The sequence below is a fragment of the Mandrillus leucophaeus genome, unplaced genomic scaffold, assembly GCF_000951045.1.
Source record: "Mandrillus leucophaeus isolate KB7577 unplaced genomic scaffold, Mleu.le_1.0 Scaffold17, whole genome shotgun sequence".
Lineage (NCBI taxonomy): Eukaryota > Metazoa > Chordata > Mammalia > Primates > Cercopithecidae > Mandrillus > Mandrillus leucophaeus.
The window spans coordinates 4180875-4204822 of NW_012101698.1; the positions used below are offsets into that span (position 1 = coordinate 4180875).

The 23948-nt window shown below is 39.8% G+C and overlaps 1 protein-coding gene across 2 annotated transcripts in view; it reads left to right on the forward strand.

Annotated features, from left to right (window-relative positions):
• Nucleotides 1-23948, forward strand: part of PHLPP2 (PH domain and leucine rich repeat protein phosphatase 2) — a 95166-nt gene that overhangs the window by 42260 nt on the left and 28958 nt on the right. For both annotated transcript variants that reach the window (XM_011976738.1, XM_011976739.1), the window contains 8 exons: nt 4633-4758; nt 7355-7509; nt 9725-9871; nt 10269-10499; nt 12625-12827; nt 17048-17108; nt 20072-20167; nt 21834-21989. In XM_011976738.1, coding sequence (XP_011832128.1) covers nt 4633-4758; nt 7355-7509; nt 9725-9871; nt 10269-10499; nt 12625-12827; nt 17048-17108; nt 20072-20167; nt 21834-21989 — 1175 coding nt within the window. The remainder of the gene's footprint in view (nt 1-4632; nt 4759-7354; nt 7510-9724; nt 9872-10268; nt 10500-12624; nt 12828-17047; nt 17109-20071; nt 20168-21833; nt 21990-23948) is intronic.

Consider the following 23948-nt stretch of genomic DNA (forward strand, 5'->3'; position numbering starts at 1 on the left):
AATGAATGAATGAATGAATGAATGAATGAAAAGACTTAACTGAGCTTAGAAATACAGAATAGAAACGTAAAATGATCTGAAGGTCTGAGTCTGTGGGCCTTCTGGGCTCTGGGTCTGAAAGATTGTGGCAGCCCAGGAATTCGGCTCCTATAAGTATTTAGGTCTAATAGTTTGCTGTTCATAATGGGGGTCCTGGGTTAGGCTTATGGCGTAAAGCCAGGCTGATTGGTATTTTTTGTTTCTGAAAGAAAGCTAAAACAAAAACTGCCATTAAGCACTGACTGGAACCAAGGCTTATTTCTAGCTGTGGTCCTAAAGAGGTGGGAGAATCCAGTTACATGGCCTGTGACCAGGAAAATGAATGAAATCCCCACTAGTTTAATGAATGAATGTAACTCCAGTATCAACCATGGGGCAAGAACCTACCACTGTCAGTATGAGGTCTTGGGGGCTGAAGAACAAAGTGAAGAAAGTAAGTAGAGTTGTTTGAGAGGGAATGAGTGAATGAGGACAAGGTTGGGGATTGGTGGAGATGAAGCACCAGATAGGGTAGGAGAGAAAATGAACCTACCATTCAAGTGAACCTGAAACGTAAACTGCCTCTCACACACATCAAAAAAACAAAAAAACAAAAAAGAAACCCACAGAGAAATTTAATACTAGGGAGGATTTCCACAACCTCAACCATCAGAAGATAAACTCACTTCAGACTGAAATGAAAATAAATGAACATCCTGAAAAAACTTGAAAATAGGTGTGTTTAGAATTTTCTAAGAGAGAATGGAAGAACAAAAATGGAAAACAAATTCAGAAATCAGAACGTCTGCCTATGAAAAAGCCAAGTAGAATATTGGAAATAAAAATACAGTTACTAAAATTTAAAACTTAAGTGATTAAACTCTAGATCAAACAAAGAATTGATGAAGAGTAGTTTTGTCTATTCTGTTTGCTAGTACAATTTTGTTCAGGGTAGCAGCATGCCTAGGATCAAAAACTAAGTCTTCCAACCCCTCTTGTAGCTACTGAGATATACACAGAAGTTTCCTGGAAGGACTTTTGGAAAAGCTCTTTAAAATGGATAGACTTTTAAAGAGCTTGACCTTTAAAGGTCATAAAGGGATGGCTTGACCCTTTGCCAGTCCCTCAGTGTCAGAGGTGGAGCAGTCATACGATGACTGTGAGTTGGCAAGCATATGTCAACTATGGCATTTGAGGAAGAAGCAGCCTGGGTCCTTGCTGGCATATGGAGCCGTTAGCCTAGTCCTGGCCTGACACCTCTATTTTTTTAAGCCACTGTTTAGTAGCTGAATGTAATTAACTGATGTACGGAAGAATTTCACAGATAAAAAAATAATAAAAGAACCTTTCAGGAGGGCTCTGGTATACATCTTACAGGAGTTCTAGAGAAGAGAGAGGAAGAAAAAAGAGAAGTAATATATGTGAAACAATAATAGCTGAAAATTTTCTAGAAGTGAAGACAAACATGAGTGTTTAGATGTGGCAATGTGTTATTAAGTGAAGTGTGATTCACTCTTGGGATAAGAGGATAGAAGCATCAAATAATCTTAAAATTTATTAGAAAAATTAGAAAAATTTAACAATAGCCACTAAAATTAGAGGAGGAAAAGAGAATATGGAAAACTTTGTAACACTAAAATAAGGCAAGAAGAATTGAGAAAAATAGCATGTTAAATTATCACAAGTTGTAATGACAGTAATAAATCCGAATATATCAGTAATCACAATGATTGTGATAGTCAGATGTTATTTTAAATACTATTTGCTGTTCATAAGAGACATAATTAAAACTTACTCTTAGAAGGTTGAAGGTGAAATGATGAAAGAATATATACTCGTCAAATAGCAATCAAAAGAAAATTGGTGTGGTTTTATTAATAGCATATGAAACATTTATATGAAAGTTTATGTGCAACAAAGGATTTGTATTCAGAATATATAAGGAGCTTTTGCAACTAAGTAACAAAAAGACAAACCCAGTAAAAAACTGGGCAAGAGATTTGGAGAGACCCGTCATCAAGCAGATATACACAGGTAACAAACACATGAAAGGATCTTCAACCTCATTTGTCATTAGGGAAATGCAAATAAAAATCACAGTGAGATACTGCACACCACTAGAATGACTAAAATTAAAAGACTGATGAATAACAAGTTTGGCAAAGATGCGGAGCAACTGGAACATTTATACATCATGGTAGGAATGAAGTTACTTTGGAAAACAGTTTATTCATTTTTTGTAAAATTAAACGTATGCTTTTCAAATGACCCTGCAATTCTATTTCTAGTTTTTTATCCAAAGTAAATGAACATATGTTCTTACAAAGACTTGTACATGAATGTTCATAGCACCTTTATAATGGCCAAAAACTAGAAACAACTTAAATGTTCATTGACTTGTGAATTGATAAACAATTGTGATATATCTATACCAGGAAATACTGCTAAGCAAAAAAAAAAAAAAAAAAAAAAAACTGCTGATACAGGAACAAGGATAAACCTTGAAAGTATAATTCTGAGTGAAAGAAGCCAGATACAAAAGTCTATTTATTGAATTATTTGATTTATATGAAATTCTGAAAAAGGCAAAAAATTGTAGTGTTAGAAAACAGATCAGTGGTTGCCAGGGCATGGTGGGCAGGGGGCTGACTGTATAAGAACACAGAGGGAAGTTTGGGGGCCATGGGGTTGCACACTGTATTTATTCATTTATAAAAACTCATGAAATTGGTTATTTATAATCAGTGAATTAAAAAAAAATCAAGGCCAGGCGTGGCACAGTGGCTGACACCTGTAATCCTAGCACTTTGGGAGGCTCAGGCAGGAGAATTACTTGAGTCCAGGAGTTGAAGACCAGCCTGGGCAACATAAGTGGGATTCTGTCTCTACCAAAAAATGAAAAATTAGCCAGGAACGGTGGCAGACGCTTGTAGACCTAGCTACTGCGGAAGCTAAGGCAGGAGGATCACTTGAACCTGTAAACTTGAGGCTGCATTGAGCTATGATCACGCCATTGTACTCCAGCCTGGGTGAAGCATGACCTGTCTCAAAAAAATGAAAACCAGTGAATTTTGTTTTAGGTTGTACCTCAATAAAGCTAATGCCCAGAAAGACTTTTGTGTGTGTGTGTTTGAGACAGAGTCTCGCTGTATCACCCAGGCTGGAGTGCAGTGGCACGATCTCGGTTCACTGCAACCTCCGCCTCCCAGGTTCAAGCAGTTCTCCTGCTTCAGCCTCCCAAGTAGCTGGGCCAAAAGGACTTTAATGCAAAAAGCATTAGTAGGGATAAAGAGACTCATTATAAAAGGAACATTTCACCATGAATATTTAATAATTCCAAAGTTATACATATGTAAATATAATATCAACGTCTGTAATACAGAGATTAAAATAATTACTCAGGGAAGTTGACAAATTATAGTGAGATTTACAGATCTTTCTCAGTGTTTGACATTATATGATTCTCTGTACTTTTCTGTGTCAAGCGTTCCAAAATATTTAAAAGATTATGCTAAAACAATCAGTATCTATTCATTTCAATAATATTCTTTATTTTGACACAGACTCATTCAGTTGCAATGATTTGTTACTAATGAAAAATAGTTATGTTGTATCACAATTTAATATTGTGAAAAGTATTTAATTTTAATTAATCTTTTTAATATCCTCTTTTCTCGAAGTATTTTGTTTCTGCCGCTTGGTTCAATCTTTAGTTGGCAAAGAAACGTAATGTAAGTTTCCATCTGATTTGCCAAGCTATGACATAACAAGTGAGATACCAGACAAAAAGATGTAAGTGGTTCCATAACTATAAAAAGACTGCTTCCTCATCAAAGCTATATAGGTTGAGTTGTTGGGATTTGGGGGAGAATTTCTTTTTTTTTTGAGACGGAGTCTCGCACTGTCGCCCAGGCTGGTATGCAGTGGCACATTCTGGGCTTGCTGCAACCTCCACCTCCTGGGTTCAAGCGATTCTCCTGCCTCAGCCTCCCGAGTAGCTAGTATTATAGGAGCCCGCAACCACACCTGGCTAAGTTTTTGTATTTTTAGTAGAAACGGGTTTCACTGTGTTGACCAGGCTGCTCTCGAACTCCTGACCTCGTGATCCCCCCCGCCTCAGCCTTCCAAAGTGCTGGGATTACAGGTGTGAGCCACCACGCCTGGCCGATAATTTCTTTAAGGAGCTGTTTTTGTGTTGTGAATTCCTGCCACCACTCCAAATAGGAATGGGGGAGGTTTTTGCCTCTTTTCTCAAGCCTAGTAAAAGAGATTTGAATTGGACTGAAGAGGACTTGGTAAGAGTTCCATGCAGTAAGGGGGACGTAGCGGACTGGTATCCTGCTTCCTGACCACCAAGTCCTAAGGCCGAGAAGTCCTACCCAGCTGCTGGTGATAGAGCAAAAGCACAGCTAATGTGTTGGGATCATTGTGTACTCCTTGGGTGTGTTCATGTGTGACCCATTGGCAGATGGAGGGGGACAAGTGGGGAGAGAGAAAAAATAAAAAGTAACTCTATTTAAAAATATTCAGTTGTTTGTCTTGTGATTGCTTTTTGCTTTTTGACTAGGATTTTTTTTTTTAGTGGTTCTGGTTTTCTCCCCTCCTCTTCTTCAGATAGAAGAAGTGAAGCGACGGCAGTACTCCCTTGCTTTCAGCTCAGCGGGAGCCCAAGCTCAGACCTATCATGTCAGCTTCGAGACATTGACTGAGTACCAGCGATGGCAACGGCAAGCATCCAAGGTGAAAAGTGGTAGGATGTTCTGATGTGTAGATAAGAATAGAGAACCCCAGGCCGGGCGCAGTGGCTCATGTCTGTAATCCCAGCACTTTGGGAGGCTGAGGCGGACGGATCACCTGAGGTCAGGAGTTCGAGACCAGCCTGATCAACATGGTGAAACCCTGTGTTTTAGTAAACACAAAAAATTAGCCAGGCGTGGTGGCGCGCACCTGTAGTCCCAGCTACTCGGAAGGCTGAGGCAGGAGAATAGCTTGAACCTGGGAGGCGGAGGTTGCAGTGAGCCGATGTCGCGCCACAGCATTCTAGCCTGTGACAGAGCAAGACTCCATCTCAAAAAAAAAAAAAAAAAAAATAGAGTACCCCAAGAGAAATGTATTTTGAAACTGATGGCCAGGTGCAGTGGCTCATGCATGTAATCCCAGCACTTTGGGAGGCTGAGGCAGGCGGATCACCTGAGTTCGGGAGTTCGAGACCAGCCTGACCAACATGGAGAAATCCCATCTCTACTAAAAATACAAAATTAGCCGGGCGTGGTGGTGCATACCTGTAATTCCAGCTACTCGGGAGGCTGAGGCAGGAGAATCGCTTGAACCCAGGAGGTGGAGGTTGCAGTCAGCCAGGATTGTGCCATTGCACTCCAGCCTGGGAAACAAGAGCAAAAGTCCGTTTCAAAAAAAAGAAACTGAACTTATTCCCAAGATGGCAAATTGTAATGATAGCAAATTATAATTTTTAATTTCCTTTCTAGGCCTTTCCTGAGTATCTAGTGAGTAAAATAATGGAATTCCAACAGATCTTTAACTTATTTATATATGCATAGTATAAAATGCTGTCAAAAATGTTTGCAGGTGCATTTTCCTCTCTACTATCTCTGGGAGGTAGGGCCTTAGAAGGAATTAAGACACAAAGAGATTTGACCCTTGAAGGAATTGAGATACAATGAGATTTAAATGACCTTCCCTCGACCGTAGTAGTCAGTGATAGATGGATGCATTCCATAACTTGTGTCCCAGTGCTTCTCGGTCTGCATATGTTCAGAACAGCCTTGGTGAACCACTTCAAATGTGCAGTTATTGATGATGGGACAGTGACCTCTAATGCCGTCACAAACCATTATTCCTATATGCCAAGGATAATTAGTCTTTCAACTTCAACATCATTTCTGCTCTTTAGCCTTTAAAGAGCAATAAAGTGTATTGTGAATTCCAAATTCTCTTTTTCTTCTAGCTGTCTTTGCAGGATTTTGTATAAGAGATTGTTATAGTATAAGGACATACCATCAAAACATGAATGACTTCTCCTTTTTTTTTGGAGATGGAGTCTTACTGTCACCCAGGCTGGAATACAGTGGTGCAGTCTTGGCTCACTGCAACCTTTGTTTCCCGCGTTCAAGCAGGTCTCCTGCCTCAGCCTCTGGAGTAGCTGGAATTACAGGTGTGTGCCATCACACTCAGCTAATCTTTGTATTTTTAGTAGAGGCAGAGTTTCACCATGTTGACCAGGCTGGTCTCGAACTCCTGACCTCACATGATCTGCCCACCTTGGCCTCCCAAAGTGTTGGGATTATGGTGTGAGCCACCACGCCCAGCCATGAATGACTTTTCTAGTGATATATTGTTTCTTTTTTTAGATCAATTTTTATAACCCATGTTATATTAGCATACTGTTATAGAACTATGAAGCTTGTTTTGATTTTATTATTTTATAGTTATATTGTGTTGGCTATAAAATCTGCTCTGAATAAAACTGGTCCCAGTTTTAAGTAGCTATTCTATTCTTCTGCCCTTTTAAAGAGAAGTTAATTTTTTTTAGTGTCTTTTGCGTGTTTAGCAGTGTGCTGTGTGCTTGGTTATTTACTTTTATCCTCAAAGCAGTTGAAGAAACTGCTGATAAGTAGCAGAGCTAGTGTGGCTACAAAAGGCCATGTCTTTTCATATCACACTGCCTCTTAAAGTTTTGTCCAGTTATTTCGAATCATTTTAAGATAACTCCTTGTGGCCGAGCGCTGTGAATCAGGCCTATAATCCCAGCACCTTGGGAGGCCGAAGTGGGTGGATTAACTGAGGTCAGGAGTTCGAGACCAGCCTGGCCAACATGGTGAAACCGTCTCTACTAAAAATAAAAAAATTAGCCTGGCCTGGTGGCACATGCCTGTAATCACCGCTACTTGGGAGGCTGAGGCAGGAGAATTGCTTGAGCCCAGGAGATGGAGGATGCAGTAAGCCGAGGTCATGCCACTGCACTCCAGCCTGGCTGACAGAGCAAGACTCGTGTCTCAAAAAAACAAACAAACAAACAAGAAGATTACTTCCTGCATGAAGTGTTAACTTTCCATCTTTAATGATATGTGTTTTTCTTTTTTTACCTTGTACTTATGGAGACTTTTTAACTTGTACCCTTGTTTTTCAAGTAGCTTATGGTTTTAGGAAAAAGTAAAAATTAACTGGTATTTATAAATGAATAATTGGATCTTATTGCCTTTTTATTTTTTCCTGTCTTTTTAATTAGTGTCTTTTTGTGTAAATGCCATTCCATTCTTTGCTGGGTGATAGACATCCAGTACTAGCTCAGAAAGCTCTTCTCTTTGACGTTTTTCAGGTGGTGTCTCAGCGAATCAGTACCGTGGATCTCTCGTGTTACAGCCTCGAGGAGGTTCCTGAGCATCTCTTCTATAGTCAAGATATTACCTACCTCAACTTGCGACACAACTTCATGCAGTTAGAAAGACCCGGAGGCCTCGACACACTCTACAAGTATGTGGAGAATGGGTTTCCAGACCTGTTAAAACCAACTCATAATCAGTATCTTATGACTTCTACCTGCTACCATTGGATGTATATTCTAAAATTTCCCCTCCCTTTTGAAGAGGAAGTAAAAATTTTTATTCACGGAGTTCTCCTACCTGCCCTTTCCCCCCATAAAACAGAAGATTGATGTAAATGTTCTGTGAGCTTCTGTTGATCTGGGTGATCTTTTCATGTAAATCATTGACACTGATGCGTGATCTGCCTCCAAGTTACATCAAGAGATTTCGTATATGGGAAATTTTTGAATTAGAAGTATAAAATTTAAATAACGTAAAGGAGATAGGCCTAATTATGAGAATTTCACTCTGAGAGATAAAGCTGTATCTTCCCTTTGTACCTTCCACTGCCAACTCTTAAGCCTTTAGTCAGCTGTGATGCTTCTCTCTTCTAATACGGGAACCATTTTAGCCCTACAGTACTATGGCCTACTTGTTATTCCATCTCCTTTATTAAAATATATACCCCATTCCCACCCTCCACTCATCCCACCTCACTCCTCCACTTAAAAATGGACGCAGTGAATAAATATGTGTTGTAAGTAATTGTCTGGGCTTCTGGAGGAGAAGGTAGAAATAGGAAATTAAAGCATTCAAAGTGATTTAAATTAGATGGTGACTAAAAAGATAATATACATTAAAATTACATATTTTACATCCTTCCTTAATAGCTAATAATTCTAGAGTAATGTCCAGAAAATATTGTGTTTTGTTATCTCATCTGATAATTGTTTTAGAAAGTTTTTCTTTTTTTTTTTTTTTTTTTTGAGACGGAGTCTGGCTCTGTCGTCCAGGCTGGAGTGCAGTGGCCGGATCTCAGCTCACTGCAAGCTCCACCTCCCGGGTTCACGCCATTCTCCTGCCTCAGCCTCCCGAGTAGCTGGGACTACAGGCGCCCGCCACCTCGCCCGGCTAGTTTTTGTATTTTTCAGTAGAGACGGGGTTTCACCGTGTTAGCCAGGATGGTCTCGATCTCCTGACCTCGTGATTCGCCCGTCTCGGCCTCCCAAAGTCCTGGGATCACAGGCTTGAGCCACCGCGCCCGGCGAAAGTTTTTCAAGTGTAAGCCTCTACTTAGTAATGAGGTAGTTATTTTAATAATATTGGCTTGTAAAAATGAAAACAAGCAGTAATTTTAAGGAAGTTGGTTTCTAGCATTTCTTTGTGAGTTGCTATGAAAAAGAAGAAGTCCAGTTTGAGGGCTGGATCATAAATTCTGAATTTAAAGCACCAAGCCAAAGGAATAATCAGCAGTCACGGTTAGGTCATCTGAAAATCACAAGTTGAAAATTTGAAAAAGAGAAGCATTAGAGTGAGGTATCTAGAAGCAGGTGATTCATATGTAGAAGCAAGTGCTTGATCATCATCATGGAGAACATCTCAGCCTTACCATCTTGCACTTGTATAATAACAAAACATCCTACTCCCTAGTGGAATTACCAGAGTCTCTCATAAAAAGTTCTTACTAATGAAACCTTTCACGTCTTAATTATAATACAATGGATATCAAGAAGAAACCCAAGAAATCCATTTTATAACAATGCCATCTCTGGGTAAGACAATATAGATACTTCTACTTCCATGAACAAAATAGAAGCACTAAAAGTTACTATTTTGTGTATCAGGTCACATAATGGTAAAATGCTGTCACATTCATTATTTTCAAGCTCTAACTGGTTTATTCATTTTATGTGACATTTGAGCCAACATAATTTCAGTATGAAAAAAGAAGTTGCTTATTAAAAATGGGATTTGATCTACATATTTGTTAGCTGTTGCTCTATGAGTTGATTAATTCTTGCAAGGCTTTTGTGTATTACATGTAGAAATTTAATGAAAAATTTCAAGCATATCAAGTATGATGAAATACAAAAGAATTATACCAGCATGAGCTGTTCTTCAAGATTGTCTACCTTTTTAAAGAGAAAAGAGAGCTCCTGTAATGCCAGACCTGGTTTCCTTCATCACATGGACTGTGCATTAGTCATCTTGGTGTCCTCTGTCCCCACTCTGTTTGATGTGTAGCGAGTGCTCAATAAGTATTTTTGGAATAAATTCTATTATAGACATTTAAAATGGATTCCCAAAGGCCATTGATGTCCCTCGTAAAGATATAGTAATAGATGTATTGAAATGCAGTATCCATTTTTGCCTTTGCTCTTTAGATTTTCTCAGCTGAAGGGCCTGAACTTGTCCCATAATAAACTTGGGTTGTTTCCTATATTATTATGTGAGATCTCTACCCTGACTGAGCTCAACCTTTCCTGTAATGGATTTCGTGACCTACCAAGTCAAATTGGCAATCTGCTAAAGTAAGTAACTTTTACTAGATTCATCTTTTCCCTTGCAGGATAAGGAACTTGCCTGGGGTTTGGAATGAAGGTAGTACTGTGAGCTCTTGCAGTGAAATAAATCATGTACTTACTAGGATTCTAGTCAGCAGCAGTTTTTGACATCATAGATCTACCTGCCTGTAGCAGGGACTGATCCCTCAGCTTCAACAGCAGAGGTCTTAACTCTTTTAATGTTGGGGTGACCATTTGTGTAAGTTATGTGTAAGTCATCTATTAAGTCTGTATAGATGGAGAGTTAGGACACTACTATTTTTGGATTGATAATTAGTGACATAAATCAGAATCCCTAACTCTGATTCTATGCATTCCAGTGAAACCTTCCATAAAGTAGACTTGTTTTGTTTTCTTCCTATAGTCTTCAAACCCTCTGTCTTGATGGCAACTTTCTGACTACTTTACCTGAAGAACTGGGAAATCTACAACAGCTTTCCTCCTTGGGAATTTCGTTCAACAACTTTAGTCAAATTCCTGAGGTTTATGAGAAACTCACTATGTTAGATAAAGTGGTTATGGCAGGAAATTGCCTGGAAGTCCTGAACTTAGGGGTGCTGAATAGGATGAACCATATCAAGCATGTGGATTTAAGGTAAGGTTATTCTTTACCGTAGCTTCCTTTAAATTGACTCTGTTGGACCTTTATGTCTTCTCTTTATGAAGATTTGTTTAAGACATTAGGGTTTTTAAAATTTTGTTGTCGTTGTTTTGAGACAAGGTCTCACTTTGTCACTCAGGCTAGAATACAGTGGCACGATCTCAGCCCACTGCAGTCTTGACCTCCTGTTCTCAGGTGATTCTCCCACCTCAGCCTCCCAAGTAGTTGGGACTTCAGGTGCGCACCACTAGGCCTGGCTAATTTTTTTTCTATTTTTAGTAGAGACAAGGTTTCACCATGTTGTGCAGGCTGGTCTCAAATTCCTGGACTCAAGCAGTCCACCCACCTCAGCCTCCCAAAGTGCTGGGATTACAGGTGTGAGCTGCCACGCCTGGCCCATAACATTAGGTGTTTTGAACAGTATAGAAATGTGTATTTTCAAAGGTATAGTAAGACTTTAGTTATCATTTAGTAGCAGAGAGATTCAGGATCATGTAGTTGTACCATGTGATAGAGACTATCAAATTGCCTTTGACAGAGGTTGTTTTTGCTCACCTTCCCATCAATGTATATTTTTTATTTTTTAAATTTTTTGTAGAGATGGAGTCTCACTGTGTTGCCCAAGCTGGTCTTGAACTCCCTGGCTCAAGTAATCCTCCTGCCTTGGCCTCCTAAAGTGTTGGGATTACAGGTGTAAGCCACTGTGCCCAACCCCTCCAACATTGTAGGAGAATTCCCATTTTCTCATATCTTTGTCAGTGTTGGATTTTAGCATTTCTTTTTCTTTATCATCAGTCTAGTAGATTGAAACAAGTATTTCATTGTTTTAATCAACATTTATTTACAGAGCAGTGAGGTTGAACATCTTTTTATATGTATATTAGTAGTTTGTAGATTTCCATAAATGACATTTTTCTGTTGAGTCATTAGGTTTCTTCTTGATATCCATTGTATTACAATTAAAATGTTAAAAGTTTCATTACTAAGAACCTTTTATGAGGGTTTTATTTTCTAGTCATAACCTTTTCCTAATTGAAGCTGGTAAAAAGACACCTATTGGGTGTTCTGTAATTTACAGTAAACCATTGATGTACCTTGTAAAGACAGTAACAGAGTTTTTGTTTTTGTTTTTTTAACCACACTGGAGACTTGAGAGATTTATAGAAATACAGGAAAGTGAGAACAGACCTGCATAAATTAAATCATATACTTGTACAGAAAAGAACCCAGAGGTCATTTTGTATAATTTACCTTTGAACTCTTCGATATATGTATGTGTGTGTATATATATGTGTGTGTGTATATGTATATATACATACACAGATTATTTCCTTGTCTGTTAATTAATTTTATGTGAACCTTAGCACTAGAGATAGAGCAGGCATAGCAATAGGAGGAAGTATGGTTCTATTCTTATACTCTGGACATGGTACTGTTGTGACTGTTTTGCTACTCTCTCACTCAAAAGGTTGTGTTCATCTTCCTGTTCCTTTGTCCTACTTAGTGCCCACCTGACCTTATTAGGTGTTTGGATATAAGTGTTTAACTTGTTCAGGATATGGCCTCTTTTTTCCTTCTCTTTATTAGTTTGTATATGTATTTGCCAATCTGGATTGTCTGACTTAGCTGTACCTTGAGTTATTCATCAACTGTAGTTATTTATATAGTATCTTGCAAAATGAGGCAAGTAGTGAAATTCTTAAATTGTTTAGGAAACAGAGAAAGGGAGCCGGGCACGGTGGCTCACACCTGTAATCCCAGCATTTTGGGAGGCCGAGGTGGGCAGATCATCTGAGGTTAGGAGTTCAAGCCTGGCCAACATGGTAAAACCCAGTCCCTACTAAAAATACAAAAAATTAGCTGGGCATGGTGGGGGTGCCTCTAATCCCAGCAACTTGGGTGGCTGAGGCAGGAGAATCACTTGAACCCGGGAGGCGGAGGTTGCAGTGAACCAAGATCACGCCATCGCACTCCAGCCTGGGCAACACAGCGAAACTCCGTCTCAAAACAAAAAGAAAAGGAAACGGAGAAAGGGATCATGCCTGTCCTATTTTTTATTCTGGTAAGCACGTTTAATAGACTCTTGTTTCTGATTATTTTCTTATTTCTGCATATTAAGGATGAACCATTTGAAAACCATGGTTATTGAAAATCTGGAGGGAAATAAACACATCACCCACGTGGATCTGCGGGACAACCGACTGACTGACTTGGATCTTAGCTCCTTATGCAGCTTGGAACAGCTGCATTGTGAGCGGAACCAGCTGAGGGAGCTAACACTCAGTGGCTTCTCCCTTCGGACCCTCTATGCCAGTTCCAACAGTGAGTTTTCTATCCAGCCTTTTGTTTTTTCTCTTTCAGCTGTTGTCAGTGCTTTCTAAGAACAGTGGCATCTATGGTGTTCCTCAGCCACTCTGCAGGATAGGGTTTGTGGCTCATTGAGGCAAAACTTTATCTTTTCACTTTGCTGTCAATACTTAAGTGGTTGCAGTGTGCATAAAAAGACATGGCAGGTTACTTTGAGCTTTACTAATTGAGCATAATAAGAGGCATTCCACAGAGTAGTGGTGGTGGGGAGGTGGGCAAACATGTTCAAAACAGAACATCAATAATGGTCTAAAACGGGTTGGCAAACTATACCCCAGGACTGCATCTGGCCTGCCACCTCTTTTTGTATGGCCCATAAGGAATGGTTTTTACATTTTTCTAATGGCTGGGTTAAAAAAAAAGTCAAAAGGAGAATTTTGTGACTGAGCATGGTGGCTCACGCCTGTAATCCCAGCACTTTGAGAGGCCGAGGTGGGCTGATCACCTGAACTCATGAGTTTGAGATTAGCCTGGGCAACATGGCGAAACCCCATCTCTGCAAAAAATACAAAAATTAGCCAGCATGGTGGCACACCTATGCTCCTAGCTACTCGGGAGGCTGGAGTGGGAGGATCACTTGAACCTGGAAGGCAGAGGTTACAGTGAGCTGAGATCATGCCATGTATGTTCTCATTAGAGAACTGGGTGAGACTTGTGAGACCCCATCTCAAAAAAAGAAAGAAGAATAATTTTGTGACATGTGAAAATTACTATGAAATTCAAGTTTCTATGTTTCTAAATGAAGTTTTACTGGAATGCAGCCACAGTGGTTTGTTTGCATATTATTTATACATTCTTGCTCTTGTGCTACAGCGGCAGAATTGAATAGTAGTAAGAGAGACTGTCATATGGTCCATAAAGCCTAAAATGTTTACTGTTCAGCCTTTTACAGAACAAGTTTGCCAATTCGTGATTTAAAAGCTTGTGTAGCCTCAGTGCTAGAATGAGAAGCCCCTGATTTCAATAGTGATTTGCCCTAAGAATATTTTTCAATGAAAAGGTCCTCATATTTGTTGAGGCCATTCTTTTTATGGAAAGTTCTTTACTATTCTTTACTTTCAATATGTGTTTAAGGAAGGAAAGGAAAATAGGTTAAATTTTACTGTCAGAAAAAGTGCAAATTTAAATAACGTTTTATACTCATCAAATTTTTTAAAAAAAAGGTAATTCTGAGTGTTTCCGGAGGTGAGGAGAAGCATCTTCCTGAGCACTCACACACTGCCAGTGAGAGGTGACTGGTAAAACCACCCCAGAAAGCAACGTGACAGTGTTAGAGATGTCGAGACACACACATACCGTATTCTAGAAGTTCCCTGCTTGGGATATATCCCAGAGACACTCACATGTGCAAAGGAGATATATACCAGATTGTTTATCACTTTTTGTGAGCACGAAAAAGTAGAATTTTGAGATGGAGTCTAGCTCTGTTGCCCAGGCTGGAGTGCAGTTGCCTGATCTTGGCTCACTGCAACCTCTGCCGCCCAGTTTCACGTGATTCTCTTCTATTAGCCTCCTGAGTAGCTGGGATTACAGGAGTGTGCCACCATGCCCATCTAATTCTCATATTTTTAGTAGAGACACGGTTTCACCATATTGGCCATGCTGTTCTTGAACTCTTAACCTCCAGTTAGCTGCCCACCTCAGCCTCCCAAAGGGTTGGGATTACAGGCGTGAGCCATTGCACCTGGCCTAAAAGTAGGATTTTTAATAGGAAAATGGGTAAATCAGTAGTGATACATTTATGCAATAGAATATTGCACAGCAATGGAAATGAATGTACTAAAGCTTTGTATGGTAATATGGATAAATTGCAAACTTTTTTTTGAGCAAGGAAAAGTGCATAATTAAATGTATATTGTGATAGTTATATCAAAATTTAAAACACAGAAATACTGTTTTCTTAGCTATAAGTATGCCATTAGTATGAAAGAATACATAAGAGTGATGAAAACCATATTCAGGATGATGTTTACCTCTTGGTATGTGTGGTATTTTAATTATTTAAAAAAAAAAAAAGTCTGGGCTGGGCACGGTGGCTCACGCCTGTAATCCCAACACTTTGGGAGGCTGAGGTGGACGGATCACCTGAGATCAGGAGTTCGAGACCAGCCTGGCTAACATGGTGAAACCCTGTCTCTACTAAAAATAGAAAAGATTAGCCAGGCGTGGTGGCGCGTGCCTGTAATACCAGCTACTCGGGAGGCTAAGGCAGGAGAACTGCTTGAACCTGGGAGGTGGAGGTTGCAGTGAGCCAAGATTGCACCACTGCACTCCAGCCTGGGCAACAAGAGCAAAGCTCAGTCTCAAAAAAGAAAAAAAAAAAAGGTCTACAGCATATAAAGCAGAATGTAGATTTGTTAAAAGCTATATGATAGGTGAAAGAGGGTTCATTATTTCATTCTCTTTATTTTTCTGTATCTGTAAACTAGATTATACAGATAAAAGTTGAGGACTTCTATTTGCATTGCCTTTTATTATGTTATAGAAGCTTCAAATTATAGCTTAGATTAATTGCTTGGTCAGAAGAGTGTTAAAACTGGTGAGTGTTGACTTACGCTGTTTATAGATGCCTGACGTTGTAGTAAGTCCTAGCCGTGGAGATTTTTGTTATCAGGCCCATCCCTATCCTTAATGTGTCTAAAGAGTCTGAATTCCAGGCCGGGCGCGGTGGCTCAAGCCTGTAATCCCAGCACTTTGGGAGGCTGAGACGGGCAGATCACGAGGTCAGGAGATCGAGACCATCCTGGCTAACATGGTGAAACCCCGTCTCTACTAAAAAAATACAAAAAACTAGGCGGTCGCCTGTAGTCCCAGCTACTCCGGAGGCTGAGGCAGCGTAAACCTGGGAGGTGGAGCTTGCAGTGAGCTGAGATCCAGCCACTGCACTCTAGCCCAGGCAACAGAGTGAGTTTCCGTCTCAAAAAAAGAAAAAAAAGAGTCTGAATTCCTGGCCTTACTGGAAAAGACCTCATCAACAGGCATGCAGTCCTAAATATTTACTCTTTGTAAATATTTAAGTATTGACAAATAAATTAAGTATTTTAATAGTATTTAAATACTTAAATACATTAAAACTTGCAGTTTTGATGCCTCAAAGTCAAGAACTCTGCTTTACAGAAAGAAATTATCTAAATGTGATCAGTTAATATAGGGAAAGCACTGAACTTGACTAGTCATCAGGGATACGCAAATTGAAACCCCTGTGTGGCACCACTACACACCTACCAGAATGACTAGAATGGACTAAAAATCCCAGGGGCAGCTGTTGGAGTGTAAATTGGTATAACCGCTTTGGAATACTGTTCAGCAGTATCTCCTAAGGTGAACAGAAACATACCCTCTACCTAGCAGTACCTCTTCTAGGCTTATGCTCAAAATAAGGACTTTTATTAGTTCACAAAAGACGTGGACAAATATGTTCATAGAAGTACTATTCATAGTAACTGCAAACTGGAAAAGACTTACATATCCATCAACTCTAAAATGGGCAAATAAATTGTGGTATATTCACATAAAATAATTTTATACAGGTATGAGAATGAATGAACTATAATCATATGCAACTGTATAAACAAATCCTGTAAACATACTGTGGAGTGAATGAAGCCAGAGAAGTAAATTATACATACTGTGTGCATATATTTATGTAGATAGAAGTAATTATACCTACTGCTTGCATATATTTATGTAGACAGGCAAAAGTAATTTGGTACTTGGTCAGGATGATGTTACCCTTGAGGGGCAGTGACTGGAAGGGGAAACATGGGGCAGTTCCTGGGGAACTGATAATGTTCTGTTTCTTGATGCGGGTGTTGGTTCCATTAGTGTGCTCAGTTTGTGAAAATTTACTGAATTGTTGCACTTTTCTGTATTTATGCTATACTTCAATTAAAAGTTAAAATATTTCCTGTTAACGTTTAACTACTGCTTAACCTTGTATAAAGGCAGTGCAGTACATAGGATTCTTCAATTAGCTGTTACGTTTGTTTTTCAAGACAAATTGGGATCAAACAGTTAGTCAAAGTGAGTTTTCAGTAGTTTTTGTCTTTAACTCATTTTAGTAGAAGACATCAGTTTTCTTTCTGGTGATTTCACTAAGCTACTTTTCCCTTGTCAGCTCTCAGTTACTTTCTTTTTTAGAGGATGTCACTAACACCTGTTTGTTTATGGATTAGGGCTGACAGCAGTGAACGTCTATCCAGTACCCAGCCTGCTCACTTCCTTGGATCTCTCCCGGTGAGTGTCGCTGATGAGGGTGGTACTTGTGTCTTACCATTTAAGAGATACATGTGGATTCTTTGGCAGTTTTGATGTACAAGAAGTCTTAAGTATTTTGAAATATTTGGATAACCTGGAAAAAGGAGAAAGGATGAGTGGATCAATAAGTTTAATAGCCTTACTGTATAAAGGAAGGATTCTCTTGAAATAGTAAGGTGTCTATGAATTACTCTTTCTTAAAGACTGTAGATGTAGAATGAGATGCAAACAAAGAAGACCTGTTATCTTCATGGCACTGATTCCTGTTTTGTCAGTTGGACTTAGATAATTCTTGATTTTTAGATAATGGATTTTTGTTTGTTTTTGGTTTTGGTTTTGGTTTTTTGAGACGGAGTCTCACTCTGTTGCCCAGGCTGGAGTGCAGTGGCGTGATCTCGGCTCACTGCAAGCTTCGCCTCCCTGGTTCACGCCATACTCCTGCCTCAGCCTCCCAAGTAGCTGGGACTGCAGGCGCCCACCACCACACCCTGCTAATTTTTTCTATTTTTAGTAGAGACGGGGTTTCACCATGTTAGCCAGGATGGTCTTGATCTCCTGACCTCGTGATCCGCCCGCCTCGGCCTCCCAAAGTGCTGGGATTACAGGCGTGAGCCACTGCACCTGGCCAGATAGTGGGTTTTTAAAATACTATTTATTTATTTTGTACTCCTATAACTCATATTGGTCTTATTTTTGAAGGGATATTAATTATATTCAGGATTTTATTACTCCTCTCAGTGGCCAGAAACAAACATAAATGAGATTTGTTTTTCTTTTATTCATTTTTAACAACTGTTGGGCATTCTGGGTTCAGTGGTTGAGTTTTGCAGTCTAGTGGCAAGATGAACAATCAAACAAGCAGTGACAGGGCAGCATCCTAAGTGCTGTGAGTACAGGATGCCCAGAGCAGATCAAAGGGGCAGTAGGAAGGGTCCTATGTGGTCAGGGCTGTTGTGAAGACTCGGTGAGGTGATAGATGCAGAATGCATGGGATAGTACCTGATGTGTAGTCACCCCAAGAAATACTAGCTGTTGTAACCAGGTTTCTTTTTGTTGATTTCATTACTTTATCATTATCATTTTGAGCTAATGTTTTAGACTCCATTTCTTTCTGCTTATCTTCCCAGCAAAACCCCAGCATGGATCAGTACTAAAATTTTACCTTTTCCATTGAGCTTGATCGTTGCCAAAGAAAATCACATGCAAGTAGACACCACTGCAAACTCAAAATTTCCAACCTTATCTGGAGCTTATTGGTTCTTTCTCTTGCCAGCTCCTTCCAGTGTCCTCAGCATCTACCTCCCTCAGTGTCCCACTCCCCAGTCTCCTCCATACTGAAACTTAGCTTCCCACTTGATTGGGAAAATAGAGACCATTGTGGGTGGTTTCCCTCAGCTTCTGAACACCCACCTTGCTTGAATTTATATAGATGCATTTCATTCTCAGCTTCTCTCCCCTGTTCATGGCCAGTCTAGCTGTCTGTGCCTGTGACCCCTCCACTCCCACTGTCCTGGACCTTGCTCTGTTCGTACTCATTGTCCTCCTCCCTCTCCTTCCCCTTCCCTTCCTCTCGTGTGTGTGTGTGTGTGTGTGTGTGTGTGTGTGTGTGTGTGTTTTCAGCCTCTTTTTTCTTACTCTGTACACACACTTTATCTCTTCTGTCATAACAAAGTTCCCTTTACCTCACAACCCCCCAGCTATTGTCTTAGTTCCTTTCTTCCCCCTTTTGTCCAAATTTCTCAAGAATTGTGTGCATTTGTTTGCTTAGTTTCTTCAGTCCCCATCTGCTTATCCCTCTAACAATTCAGTTTAGTTCTGCTCTTATTGGAACTTTTCTGTATTGACACAGTTAATCTTGATCTCTTTTCTCCAAACATGCTTTTTCCTTGACTAGCTAATACAGTCTGATTTTTTTCATGCCACTTTGACCATGTTTCTTTTGCGTACCCTTCTTCCTCAGCTAGCCCTTTAAAGGTTGATTATCCCCAGGATTCTGTCCTTGGTCCGCTATACTCCATTGGACATGACCTCATTTACTCCAGTTATTTCAGCTACACTCACATCTCCAGCCCAGGCCCTCTCCTCCGGGTGCTCCAGCATCACCAAGCTGCGTGTTATTCCCCATACACATCATGTGTTTCTTCTCTTGCCTCTGTGCTCTAGCTCATGTTGCCACCCAGTGCTTGTAATGTGCTCCTCACCTCAGGCTATTGTATAACACCTTCGTATTCTAACCCACATATTTCTTAGAGAGCTTGTTTTGATCCATTTTAGGTAAAGGGTTTCCTTCACTAAGGTATAGCAATATGTATGTGTGTTTCTCTTACGTAGTGCTACTTCATTCTGCCTTATTTTATCACTCGATAAACCCATAGATATCTTGAGGCCTAGAGAAGCTGTCACATCTGAAAAAAAATTCTCTTTACTGAATATCTGCATAGTGCTCTACTGATTATTTGAGCTCACGTTCTAAATGATTTGAAACTTTTCCCCCAGTAGTTATCTGTTGCCTTTACTGTCTCACTTTTATTCGTTCCGTTCATTTTCCCTGGAATTTGCTTCTTTTCTTACCCAGTCATTACCTGTGGAAGTCTTAAGTCATCTTTGAAGGTTTGTTAATTATAATTCCTTATCTTTCGCCTCATCCCATCCCATCACAAGTGTGCTTTTTTATTGCAGAAAGCCTTTTTATCTTCTTTGAGCATACAGCATGATTGATCCAGTATTATACATTTTCAAGTACTTGTCTCTCCTCTCCCTTCTAAGTCAACAGCATTCATTGAGCACCTACTATATTCCAGGTAATGTACCAAGGGATGCCTTGGAGACAGTGTCCATGCCCTCAAGGGCTCACAGGCTGATTAATGGATACATTACAGTCTAGTGAAATGAGTTCCACTTGTCATCTTAAATGTTGCCATTTAATTACTTATTTTCTGCAGAAACCTGCTAGAGTGTGTCCCTGACTGGGCCTGTGAAGCGAAGAAGATAGAAGTATTAGATGTGAGCTATAATCTTCTCACAGAGGTTCCCATAAGGTATGTGTGCCTGAATGCATATATTACGTATATACGTATGTATGTACTAACATTTACGTGTGTGTGTATTTAATTTTTTTTCTAGATTTGGGTTGCCTTTTATTCAGTGAGTGTTGAGTACCTGTTGAGCATGAGGCAGTGTGATGTGCTGTAAGGAACATAGTAAAGGCTAAAGCATGGGCTTGGCTTGCAGGGAACTTAATGAGAAGATAGTGTAACATATGGATAACTGTGATGAAATAAATATACTAAGAGTTGCTGCCATAGGTTGGTGACATGATAGTAACAATAGTTAATTTTTTTAGGATGAGCTATTATAAGCTGAGCAATGTTGTGAGAACATCACTTTTATGATCTTACCTAATCCTTTAAAAACCTTATTATATATTTAATAGGTACTCTTATCTTCATCTTAGAAATGAGGAAAGTAAAGCTTAGAGCAGTTAGGTAACTTGTTGAAGGTTGCACTTAACCAGGAAGTGGTGGGAGCTGGCATTTGAAGGTAGTCTTTCTTTTTGGGAGGCAGGGGTAGGGGACGGAGACAGGGTCTCATTCTGTCACCCAGGCTGGAGTGCAGTGGCACAATCACTGCTCACTGCAGCATCAACCTGCTGGGCTCAGGTGATTCTCTGGCCTCAGCGCCTCCCTCCCAATAGCTGGGACTATGTGTGCACACCACCACACCCAGGTAATTTTTGTATTTTTAGTCGAGACAGGGCTTTGCCATGTTGGCCACACTGGTCTCAAACTCCTGGGCTCAAGCGATGGGCCCATCTCAGCCTCCCAAAGTGCTGGGATTACAGGCATGAGCCGCCACACCTGGCCTTGGATGTAGTCACTTTTACTGCAGAGCCTTCACTCTTAATCGCTACACTGTATAAATTAAATGGAGAAAATCAGAATAAATTTGAATAATTAGGGAATGTTTCATGGAGAAGATGGCATTTGAATTGACCCTTACCAGATGATGGGATTTTTTTCTAAGTGGTGGGAGAAGGAGAGTGGCGCTTGGTGAAGGGAGCAGGGAATGATATATTCAAAAGCACTGAGGTATAAAATATATGGTTATTACCTATGGAGTCTTTAAAATTAAACTACAGGCATTTAACATAGTAAATATGGACATAATCTTTGGAGTCAAAACTTAATTCAAGTCCAGACTTTACTATTTACTATGCAGTGTGAAATCTTAGGCAAATCAAAGTTACCAAACCTTTCTGAATGAACTTCATTTTAATGAACTTCATTGTTAAGTGGCTTAGCACGTTTTAAGCACTCAATAAATAGTAGTTTTTATTGTAGTGAAATGTTATGAATTTATTCACAAGATATGTTAATATTAATATACTGAATTTTTGGTGCTGCTTAGACTTAAAATCTAAATTGATTTATTCTAAAATTTGCCTTTTTAGTTTAGATCTCCTCTGTGCTGTTTGCCTTTATTAATTCACCTTTTCTCAGAATGACCTTAATGACTTCCTGGTGGGTGGTAGGTAAACATATGGTCAGAGCTGCTTTCTTGGCTCAGGCACTTGTCAGTGAGTATACGGTCTAGGAGAATATGTTTCTGTAAGTTAACTGAGTTCAGTTAAATGGGCCAGGACAGCCTCAGAAAGAATGAGTTAACTAAGTTTTTTATTTGTTTGTTTGTATGTTTCCCCCCTAGAATTCTGAGTAGCTTGAGTCTTAGAAAACTGATGCTAGGACACAATCATGTGCAAAACCTCCCAACACTGGTAGAGCACATCCCCCTCGAGGTGTTGGATCTTCAGCATAATGCACTCACGAGGCTACCAGACACCCTCTTCTCCAAGGCCTTAAAGTAAGTACCATAGGATTTTTTTTGGAAGAGCAGAATCATTGGCTGAACAGACTGCAGTAACTTATCATTGAAGTGACCTTTGGAACTGTATTTACAGAGAGTTTACCTATAGTCCAACTATGGGTGGAGACTTATTTGCAATTTTTTGCAATTTGCAATGAAACAAAATATGACAGTGTTTTATGAAGCAGCAATTCCTAGTTGAAATAACTGTCAAATCCTTAAAGAGGTTTCTGTGTTGTAAACAGTTTCAGAAAGGTTGAGAAAATTCAGGCTTTCATCTCTGAAAATGAATACAGTTATGATATTTAAAGATAAATAACATTCTGCTGTGGCTTCTTTGGGCAATTTAGAGCTTTTGCATTGGAGAGAAAAGGACATACCACTAAAGTTAATTTGGTTTTTGCTTCTAGCTTTACCAGACTGCCTTTGAATATGTGCAAGCTTTTTGGGTACTTTTTGATAACTGTATTTACAGGTGATGTCCTTCCAAAAGGTGTCATTTGCCTTCTCCCTATAAATTAACAAATAGATGACATGTTAGGCCTGTAATCAGGTTTACCTAATGTGTACATCACCTTTAAGTGAAAGCTAGTTTTGTGGGGTTTGTTTGTTTTTGTGGGTTTTTTTTTTTTTAGAGACATGATTTCACTCTGTCACTCGGGCCGGAGTGCAGTGGTGCAGTCAAAGCTCACTGCAGCCTTGACCTCCTGGGTCTGAGTGATCCTTCCTCCTTAGCCTTCTAAGTAGTTGGGACCACAGTCATGCACCACCACACCTGGCTAATTTTATTTTTTGTAGAGACAGGGTTTCACCATTTTGTTCAGGCGGGTCTCAAACTCCTAGACTCAAGTGATCTGCCTGCCTTGGCCTCTCAAAGTGTTGGGATTAACAGGCATGAGCCACTGCATCCAACCTGAAAACTGGTTTTTTGTTTTTTTTCAAATATGGAATGGTTCACAAATTTGCCTGTTACTCTTGCTCAGAGTCCTTGCTGATCTCTATATCGTTCCAGTTTTAGTATATGTGCTGCCAAAGCGAGCACTGAAAACTGGTTTTTAATTATATTTTTCTACAACATGGAGAAGGCAATATTGTCTTCAATTTAGAAATGGAGAAAACAGAGATGAACAGTAGTAAATGAACAGGAGACGTAAAAAACTGTTCAGCCCACAGTTGTCTGGCTTGTTCTCTCTTTAGCAGCTTATACATCTCTTAATGTATAGTACAGTTGGTTGCATATTCTTCAGAGTAAAATCTTTGGAAATTCTAAAAAGTATTTAAAGGAAATTTTCTTTATGTGACATTTATATGGAGTCTTGATGCAGTTGTTAATCTACAGATGTTTGTTAGCAATGCATAATGCTGCATTTGGTCCTCATGATAGTCTGAATAAAATTAGTTTACAACCTTAGAATCTGTAGTGAGTAACTTAGCTGTAGTGAACTGTCAGTGGTATTTATTTAATGCTAACTCTGGACAGAGCTTTGTTGAGACCACAACACAAGCAGACACACAGTACCCACCATTAGCTTAAAAGCTAATTCGTTATGTAAAACTTATATTTCAATATAAAAAGTGAATTAGGGATTATGGATCATACAATATGAAGAAGACCTGAGAACACACAAGTTTAATAATAATAGCTGCCTTTTATTGAGAATGTTCTGGACTGGGCGCGGTGGCTCACACCTGTAATCCCAGCACTTTGGGAGGCTGAGGCAGGCGGATCATGAGGTCAGGAGATTGAGACCATCCTGGCTAACACGGTGAAACCCCGTCTCTACTAAAAATACAAAAATTCAGTTACGCGTGGTGGCAGGCGCCTGTAGTCCCAGCTGCTCGGGAGGCTGAGGCAGGGGAATGGCGTGAACCTGGGAGGCGGAGCTTGTAGTGAGCCGAGATCGCGCCACTGCACTCAAGCCTAGGTGACAGAGTGAGACTCCATCTCAAAAAAAA